This window comes from Fulmarus glacialis, unplaced genomic scaffold (assembly GCF_000690835.1).
Source record: "Fulmarus glacialis isolate BGI_N327 unplaced genomic scaffold, ASM69083v1 scaffold3650, whole genome shotgun sequence".
Taxonomy (NCBI): domain Eukaryota; kingdom Metazoa; phylum Chordata; class Aves; order Procellariiformes; family Procellariidae; genus Fulmarus; species Fulmarus glacialis.
Genome location: NW_009185656.1, coordinates 53,180 through 61,762, shown reverse-complemented (window position 1 = coordinate 61,762; position 8,583 = coordinate 53,180). Strand labels below are relative to the sequence as shown.

General features: G+C 43.6%; 1 protein-coding gene across 1 annotated transcript; it reads left to right on the top strand.

Moving 5' to 3' along the window:
- The first annotated feature begins 648 nt into the window (after nucleotides 1–648).
- CDCP1 (CUB domain containing protein 1) lies at nucleotides 649–6,921 on the top strand. The gene is made up of 6 exons (XM_009572548.1): nucleotides 649–733; nucleotides 1,710–1,937; nucleotides 2,701–3,081; nucleotides 3,543–3,908; nucleotides 5,174–5,255; nucleotides 6,474–6,921. Exons 1-6 carry the CDS (start codon nucleotides 649–651, stop codon nucleotides 6,919–6,921), a joined length of 1,590 nt encoding a protein of 529 aa, XP_009570843.1.
- The last annotated feature ends 1,662 nt before the right edge of the window (nucleotides 6,922–8,583 follow it).

Below are 8,583 nucleotides of genomic sequence, written 5' to 3'. Positions count from 1 at the left end.
ACTTCTCTGGGTAACCTGTTCCAGTGTTTGACCACGCCTGCATTAATTTTTTTTTTTTTTTAATTTAACGTTTAAGCAGAATTTCCTGTATTTCAATTTGTGCTTCTTGCCCTGTCACTGGGCACCATTGAGAAGAGTCTGGCACCATATCATTTACACACATGGACACACATCCACCTGAGGCACCTTCTTCAGGCTAAACAGTCCCAGCTCTCTCGGTCTCTTCTCCTGTGAGAAGTGCTCCAATCCCTTAAGCATCTCTGTGGCTCTTTGACCTCACTGCAGTACATCCACATCTCTCTTGTACTGGGGAGCCCAGAACTTGACCCAGCACTGCAAATGTCTCACCAGTGCTTTAGCGGAGGGGGAGACTCGCCTTGCTCAACCTGCTGTTGATGCTTTCTAGCATAGCCTAGGAGGCTGTTGGCCACCTTTGCCTCAGCAGCGCATTGCTGGCTCATATTCCATTTGGTGTCCACCGGGACCCCCAGGTCTTTCTGCAAAGCTGCTTTCCAGCCCCACTCTTGCAAACTTGCTGAGGGTGCACTCTGTCCCACCAGTGAAAACGTTAAGCAATTTTGGCCTCAGTACATGCCTCCTTAAGCAGACTTTGAGCTGAATCTCGCTGTTTGAGAGAGGCTGCCAGGGATGACGGTCACTGTGTGTGCCTGGGCACCTCAAGTTCAGCGAGCTCGGAGGGCGTTACAAGGCTTCCTGCAGCAGCTGGTGTGCGGTGGGGCACGGGGAGCAGGGTGGGCTGCCAGAGAAGTGGTGGCTAGTGTTGAGGAAGAGGAAGGTGCTCTTTACTTTTCAGGGTTAACTCTGCCAGCTCTCAGGTTTGCTTTTTACAGCTAGTCACAAAATATTTCTAGAAGAATGATTTTGAGCAATTAAATGGAAGGGAAGTGTGGTAGTTCAGTGATGCTGTTGGAGGAAACCAAGCAATCTAGCAAGGCTTGGTCCTCAGCCTTCCCACCGGCATGGTGACAGACTGATAATTTGTAGCGTCTCTGTCTGTTCTTAACTGCCAAACAGAAGACACTTTAGGAAGTGTCTTTGAAGGCTCCAGTGACCTTCATGATGACTGCCAGCGCTTCTGCTGAAGTACAGTGCTTGGCAGTTTTTTCCCTTCTGAACCATATCGGTACTTGCATTTAAATCAGCTTCATCTTTAACTGGCTCCAGACAACCAGATGTGCTTAATTACTGACTTTGGACAATTTTCTTCAGCTTGGCTCTGAAAAACCTAAACTAACAAAAAGTTAGCTGAGATGGCAATCTTGCAATAAATACAAATTTGAGAAGAGAGAACCTTTTTCCGATCAACTGTTGTGTGATCGGTAGAACTGACTTTAGAAGAAATACAAGCAACCTCTTAGGGAAAACAAATCTAACATAGTTGGCTGAGCTCCTTACATTATAGCCTAACCTGTTCAAAAGAGGCTAGCATATGTGTTACCCTGTTATAGCTGGAAAGTGGTGGGGAAATGGGTTTTGTGTGTGGAAAGGCTTCAACTTCTAAATTAAGAGTGATACGATACTGCCTGAGTTTGTATTACACTGATGGAAAGAAGTAAATAATGTTTTCTTAGCTAATATAGAAATAGCTATAACAGCTGCTTGTCTAATGGGGTGAGAAGAGACGGAGGAAGTTCTGCTTCACACCACACTTCTTGCCAGTAATTGCTCTGGCCTGTTTTTCATTGCAGATGTCACCCATTTGGTCGACCTGAGCAAGGAGTGGAATATGACTGTAACGATACACTTCGAAGGGTGGCCCAGCCGCATCCCGCTCATGTCTGAACCGATATGCCTGATCTGTAAGGATCCTCGCACCTGCGACCGCGTCTTGACGTTAGTGTCCGGCGCCGTCTACAAGATATCCTTTCTGTGCAAGGACTTGTCTCGTCTGAGGATCACAGCTGAAAAAGGCATAAGTATGACAGAAGTGGCTTAACGTTGTTTCCTAGGGAATGCTTTTGCGTGCTTTTCCCCAGCGGTCAGCCAAACCTTCTCTCCCGCTTGGGCTTTAAATAGAGCGAGGTTGGAAACCAGGCGTTGGCCAGCTGGGAGATGGGTACAATGAATCTGGAGATGACCTTGTTGTTCACTACGTCATTCTACCTTTAAAAATAGAAACTGCGTAGCTATTCCTAGAAGGGAAAGGACAGAAGGCACCTAAGAATCTTCTTGCTGAAAACTGTAAAATAAGGAAACAGAGCAGGAGAGCCATAAATCTGCCCATGAAAATGCGGAACCGAGGCAGCCACCAGGAATGCATCTTTTGCCGCTTGCATGTCCGCTTGGTGTAAGATTTTCCCAAATGTTTTCAACTATCAGTAGAAAAAGAGTTTTAAAGTATACATCTGGACCTTGGCTAATCTGCAACTGTGGCCCAGTCAGCCAGTGATACAGCAAAACGAGTATCTTGAGTGAGGAATTTTGAATATGTTTGTATCTGTTGGTTTCTTTGCTGTCCTGCACCCTTTTGAGGAAAACTCTTTAACTACAAATGATACATGTTTGGGTAAAGGTTACTAAGAGAGGATATTTTCTCAGGTAAATGCTTATCTGGGTCTGTAACACAAAACTGACAGTACCCTGGGTATGTGTACTCTTGTACGCAGGAAAACTTGCTTCTCCTAGATATTTCCTCTGCAAGAAAAATACAACCCTTGGGACTTGTTTTTGTGATTGTAGGCTGTGTCGATCTTCGGTGGTGTCAGAGGAAGATCTATTCCCTGTTGGTGCCCAAGGCTATTACCCAATTGCCGATTCGACTGCATAAATTTATTTGGAAGCTCTTGGCTCCTGATCTGATCAACATAGAAATTACTTCTCCGTCCTTGAAACTTCAGCAACATGTCCCAGAGCAGAGGTGCAACACAAGCTACAGTTACAGCATTGTTAGTGCCACCCCAGAGACGGAGTTGAATGTTGGTGTATTCTGTCCTGGTGGATCCATTGAAAAGATTCAGATGAGGAATAATATCACCATATCCTTAAAAACATTTGGTAAAGGATTCCTCAATGAGTCTAACCATCAGGATCTGAAAATGTCTTTTGTGCCACATATTAAAGGTAAGGTAGTGGTTTGTACTACTTTGTTGTACAGTGTTGGATCTCTCAATATGCTTGTTAGAGCACATATGAATAAATAGAAATGAGAGTTCAATTCTTTGCAGTCTAATCCTGGAGCCATTACTGGGATCGATCTTTATCTGAATCAGTGAGGTGGTTTATTCCTGGAAGAAGGAAGGAACCTCATACTCTATGTGGCAGATAGTTGTTTGTGGGAAATTCTGCAGATATATCTGTGTTAATTGGGATAATTACTGATGTGGAAGGGATGATAGGCGAGTTGTATTGCTGGAACTGAGACGCAGTTGACTGTATAAATTTGCTGGTCACAGGTATAAGTGACACTTTTTTGTTATGGAGAAGAAAGACCGGATAATTTTACATGCTGAAAGAGAAAGCTTTAAAAAAAAGGAAGTATCAAAACTAAGTTTTTATTCCTTTATTCCTTTCCTTTACTACAGATGAGTGCACTTTCACTGTGAGTCCAAATCCAAAAGCTAAAGTTTACTTGCAGACTCCCAACTGGCCATATGGTCTACCTCCTTATGTCTCCATATCCTGGTATGTCGTTGTGCCCAGCAAGCAGGTTGCCCACCTAGGGTTCTCCAAGGACCGCATGGGCATCGCTTGTGAAACGGGCCGTGCCTACGTCAACATAAAGGAAGAGACACTGGGGGCAGAGGAGACCGTGCGCCGTGAGGATGAGCTTCTGCCCGAGCCCCGAAATATGTATCACGACTTCTGGGTAAACGTCTCCAACTGTAAACCCGTGGATAAGACGCAGCTGGCCTTGCAGTTTTGGGTGACTTTTGCTGACAAGCAGATAGGTGAGTCCTGTAAGGTTGTGGTGGTTTGCTTTCTGCTTGTTTCCTTGCTTTCCCTTGGGGGAACAATAATGGATGCTGGTCCACCTGGGGTGTGGGTTTTATGAGATCCCTGCCTTCGGAAATACCTGTCCCTCAAAAACCTCTGAGAGTTACAGCTGGGTACTTCTAGAGGCTGGGGAGGAAGGAGGGTTTTTAATGTGGTTGGGGATTTTTTTTATGAGACAGGGGATTGCAGAGCTCGGGGGGAGTAAGCCTGGATTTTATGTTCTTTATTTAATTTAGCTTTTTAAATTGGAGATCACAGCCAGAAGGTATAAGAAGACCAAGTGATGTTTTTTCCCTCCCAAGGTCACAGACCTGGTGAACAGCTTGGGATTTGGTTATGCAAACGTATTCATCCAGGTAGTCTTTACTTCATGTTAGCAGTTCAATTAGTCTCAGTGTTCACATGAGCAAGAAATCATCCTTGGGGCAGGTCTGACCATTTAGTGGAGAGTGCACTGACTGCTACAGCAAAATCTGCACTCTTGGTGTCTTTCATCTCCCCGAAACATAAACCATTAGAAAAAAGGCATTTTTAGGGCAGTCTTTGCTTGTGTAAATTTGCTTCACATTTGCACTTCCTCTTCATCTGTGGGAGACTGCTGTCTGTAGAAGTATTGGCTACACAGGCTAGAACTGAAACAGTATCAAATTAATTTCTATTTTTTTCCTCTTTTTTGGTTTTTTGTAATGTATATTTCTTTTAAAACATGCAGCATTTTCTTTTGCTCACACGTGGACTCTCCTGATCAATTTTATGACTCTTAGAAAACCCCAGGTCAACACAATTTGTGTATTTCAGAGGAAAGGATTATGTTGAGGGAAAGTTGGTGAAATGTCACTGTTTCCTTTGTTGAATCCCTCTCTGTCTCTCTCTGCACTTTCTTCTCTTCCCTGCCTATTCAGCCAGAGGCACCTGAGACGTTGCAGGTAAGTTCAGCAGCCCATGAGCTGTATTGAAATCTTGAAGGTGGGATAGTGGGTTGGCTGGATTTTTTGGCTGTGCTCCACTGCTAGCAGCAGGAGTTTGTTGTTGCTTGGCCTCCAACCTCTTGGAAATGGCTTGTGTTACCCTGCAGTGAGCACGGCTTGGAAACTCCTGCTCTGCAGGCAGCTGGTATGCTTCCAAACTCTTGAGGAGGTTCAAACCCAGCTGGTTTTTGGGAAGAAGCTGAATGTTTTCTCTCTGTGGCTCAGAGTCCTTGTACCTTGTCTGTTTGCAGACCTAGGAGTGATACTTGCTGTGGTGGCTGGGGCTGGAGTTCTCGTGACTATTGGACTCACTGTGTGCTGCGTTAAGAAGAAGTAAGTTCATGATTTGGCATGTGTAACTTAGCAGTTCAAGAAGGCATTTCAGGAGAGCTGCTGGGGCCTCTGTTTCACGTCTTGATATAGATCCCTTGAACAAGAGTCAGAAGCACGAAGTAGGCAACGTGCTGGCGGTTGAAGTAGCAGGCCTCCAAGAATACTGCTTTACTCTAAATTGATTGACTTTAAGAGTAGAGCATCATTCCTTGAGTCACATTACTTTCACCCCCAGTGCATTGCCTACCTTGGCCTTACTTAGCACAGGCTTCTGGCTGTACTGGAAGTAAGGTATTGGTCAGACTTCATCAGCAATTCCTGTGAAATGAAATCACAATGAATGTGGCTGCTGTGCCTGTTGCTCTAGACAAGGCTTTGTTCGGACAAGCTGTAAACTCACTTAGATATAGTAAGAGCTATCTTTCACCTACACAACCTCCAGCAACTTCTTCTGGAGTTTGCACATCAAGTGGGAGCATTTTTCTATGAGATGAGCCCTTGGAGAGAGAACTAGGTTGTGCAAAGCAAACGTGCGTAGCCTTACTCATGCAAGCAGAGTCTGAAGTCATCGATAGCTTGGGGTTTCTGATACATGTATGCTCAGTGCTGGCAGGGTGATTGGGTCCTGAAGCTGTAGAGCTGGAATGGATTTGTGCAATATGATGACTAGGGCAGTTATGAGCACGCTTCTCTGCCACACAGGAAAGACTTTACAAATACAGGCTTAAAAATCTTCAATTCAGCCTTTGGTTTTCCTACCTTGGGGACAGTCACTCCAGAAAGTGCAATCAAAAGAAGTTTGTTCAACTTTCATAGAGGACCCACTATCTTACTGGTCTTCAGCAAAGCTCAGCCTTGGTTTGTGAGGATCTGATGGCCTCTAAGTCCTATTAGTGTCTGCAGATGTTGGGAGTCTCAGTACACTGCACAGTTGGGACCCCCGTACTTGGGAGGCCATTGGAGTTAATCTTGCAAACTTCAGGGTCAGCAGAACAGCAGTAGGTAACCAAATAGTGTGAAGTTATTTTCTGCTCTGCCAAAAAAGCATGTCTAGACTCCAGAGTTATTTTTCCTAAGATTGCAAGTAAAGCCTTCAATCCAGGTAGGCTGCCTGACCCTAGGTAGCTGGGATGGGTAGACAGAAGCTGCCGTTACTGAGTTCAAATGCACCAGCCGTGTGTTGTTTCTCACCTGTTAACGATTTCAACTCTGTAACAGGAAGAAGAAGAGCCAGGATCCCATGGTGGGAGTGTACAATGCTAACGTGAATACCCAGGTGCCTGGAAAACAAGGCTTATTCACAAAAGGGAGGAAAAACAATGAGTCTCATGTCTATGCAGTTATTGATGATGCTATGGTCTATGGGCACTTGCTGAAGGAATCCAATGGCTCAGTCACTCCAGAAGTTGATGTGTACAGGCCTTTCGATGGACCCATTGGTAGCTTGCCGCCTTCTCCACCTCCATTCTCCTTCAGAAAAGACATTAAGCACTCTCCTAACACTGAGGAACCTCCACCTCTGATGGACACAGACCATGACACTTACACATTTGCTCATCAGAAATCACGGCAATCGGAGGACAATGGAGATACAAACGAAAAGAATAATGGAGATACGAGCACGTCCTTGCTGGAAAATAAGGAACAGGATGGTTTAGTGGAGTAATTTTATGCCAGGTATAGCAGTTTCCTGTGGAAATACAGGTGACCTGTAAGGACAAGGGTCTAGGAAAAAAAAACTGAAGAGGAGTGTTATTTTTAAATGTGTTTTGATGTTGTTTTGTTTCTTGTGTGTGCTTTTGGTTTGGTTTTTTTTTTTTAACTGCAGCTGTTGGTAGCTTTCAGTTTTAGAGTGAACATCTAGCAAACTCAAAAACAGTCGAGACACTCCAGGACTGCATTCACTTCTGGTTGTGAAACAAGTGGCAAAGATACGCTCCTGCTTATTGTTATAAAGACATCAGGAGAATTAATTCCTAACTGCCAGCTTAAATAGAGTAGGGAGAGTGTTTTGTCCAGAATGTCCTCCTCTCTCACAAATCATTTGTTCTTGAGTGTTGGTTGGTGACTCCTTGAAGGTGTAGGCTACATCACCATCTCAAGGCAGCTCCAGGTTGCACAGATGTCTAAGCAATCTGCTAATATCTGAGGAAAGGAGGGGACACTGTAAGTTCCACCGCTTGCTGCTTGAAGGTTCATCGTATTTAGCATACTGGTGGCTATGTAAGTGTAGTGAAAGACCATGTGTGCCGCCTCAAAGAGCTCCGTGTGTGTAAATCAGCGTGAATGCTTGAGCTTGGGCTCTTCTAGTTTGGAAGTAAAGTTATGGGTTTTCTCTGATTTCCAACTGATGTTATAATACTTGGATAGCACTGTGTGAGCCTACACTAAAGACTATTTTCTTTGCTTTTTCACAAAAACAGTTTCAAAAGTCTAAACCAATTTGCACTTCTGTTCAGGTGTCTGTAGCATTCACACTTTACTAATACCTTGCCCTTTTGGCTCAGATAAGAGTAAGGATTCAGTGAAGAAATAATGATGCGGTCATCCAGCTGTTTAGTAATGCATTTCAATTCACATGTTAGAGATGCTTGGTTATTTAATAAGGATCAAAAGAAGGAGTAAAGAGAACAGATTATTTCCAACAGGTGGTTTCTCTGAAATGCAAGGTATGAGAGTGAATGAAGCCTAGATTTTTTTTTTTTTTTTTTTTCCCCCCATCAATCTGAATTTAACAACTGTGTTGAAATGATGGTGGGGACAGCTTTTGATTTCTAGTGGGACTTCTACTTTGGTCATCTAGCTGTCTTTGAAAGCCACCTCCTGAAATCAGATAATAAAAGGTCTCATTTTTGAATGCTGTAGTTAGCCTGCCTCTCAGTTTCTGTGCCTTTTAAAACTTGAGGGTCAGATCTTCATGCAGAGGACTACGGGTATATGAATAAAGTTGCCTTTTATATACAAACATCTGCTTCTCAAGGTGTGCAGTTATTGAGGATGTTTGCAATTTTGCATGCAGCACTAGACCCGACGGCTTGAGAATTTCTCTCCGAATGTTTTATTGTGACTGTTTCTTGCTTAAGGATACACAGAGGTGCCATAAAACTTTTAGACAGTGTTGCATGCAATAATGTTAAACATATAATAATGTCTAAAATGAAAATGTCTTTACTAGAAACCTTACTGTTTACATCAAAAAAGAATGTGGATTTCTTCCTGTGTTAACTATGCTGGCATTGCAGATTAATTATTTATACAGTCAAGTGTGTGTATTTAACAGTGTATACCATAATACTGCTTGGACCACTATAAGATTCAGTATAATGTC

What these genes read in the sequence shown, in the direction of transcription:
- CDCP1 (XM_009572548.1), top strand. Translation starts at nt 649, where the DNA reads ATGACGGTCACTGTGTGTGCCTGGGCACCTCAAGTTCAGCGAGCTCGG. An exon ending in CCTGCAGCAGCTGGTGTGCG is followed by an intron (nt 734 to 1,709) that starts GTGGGGCACGGG and finishes TTTTCATTGCAG; the next exon opens with ATGTCACCCATTTGGTCGAC. An exon ending in CACAGCTGAAAAAGGCATAA is followed by an intron (nt 1,938 to 2,700) that starts GTATGACAGAAG and finishes TTGTGATTGTAG; the next exon opens with GCTGTGTCGATCTTCGGTGG.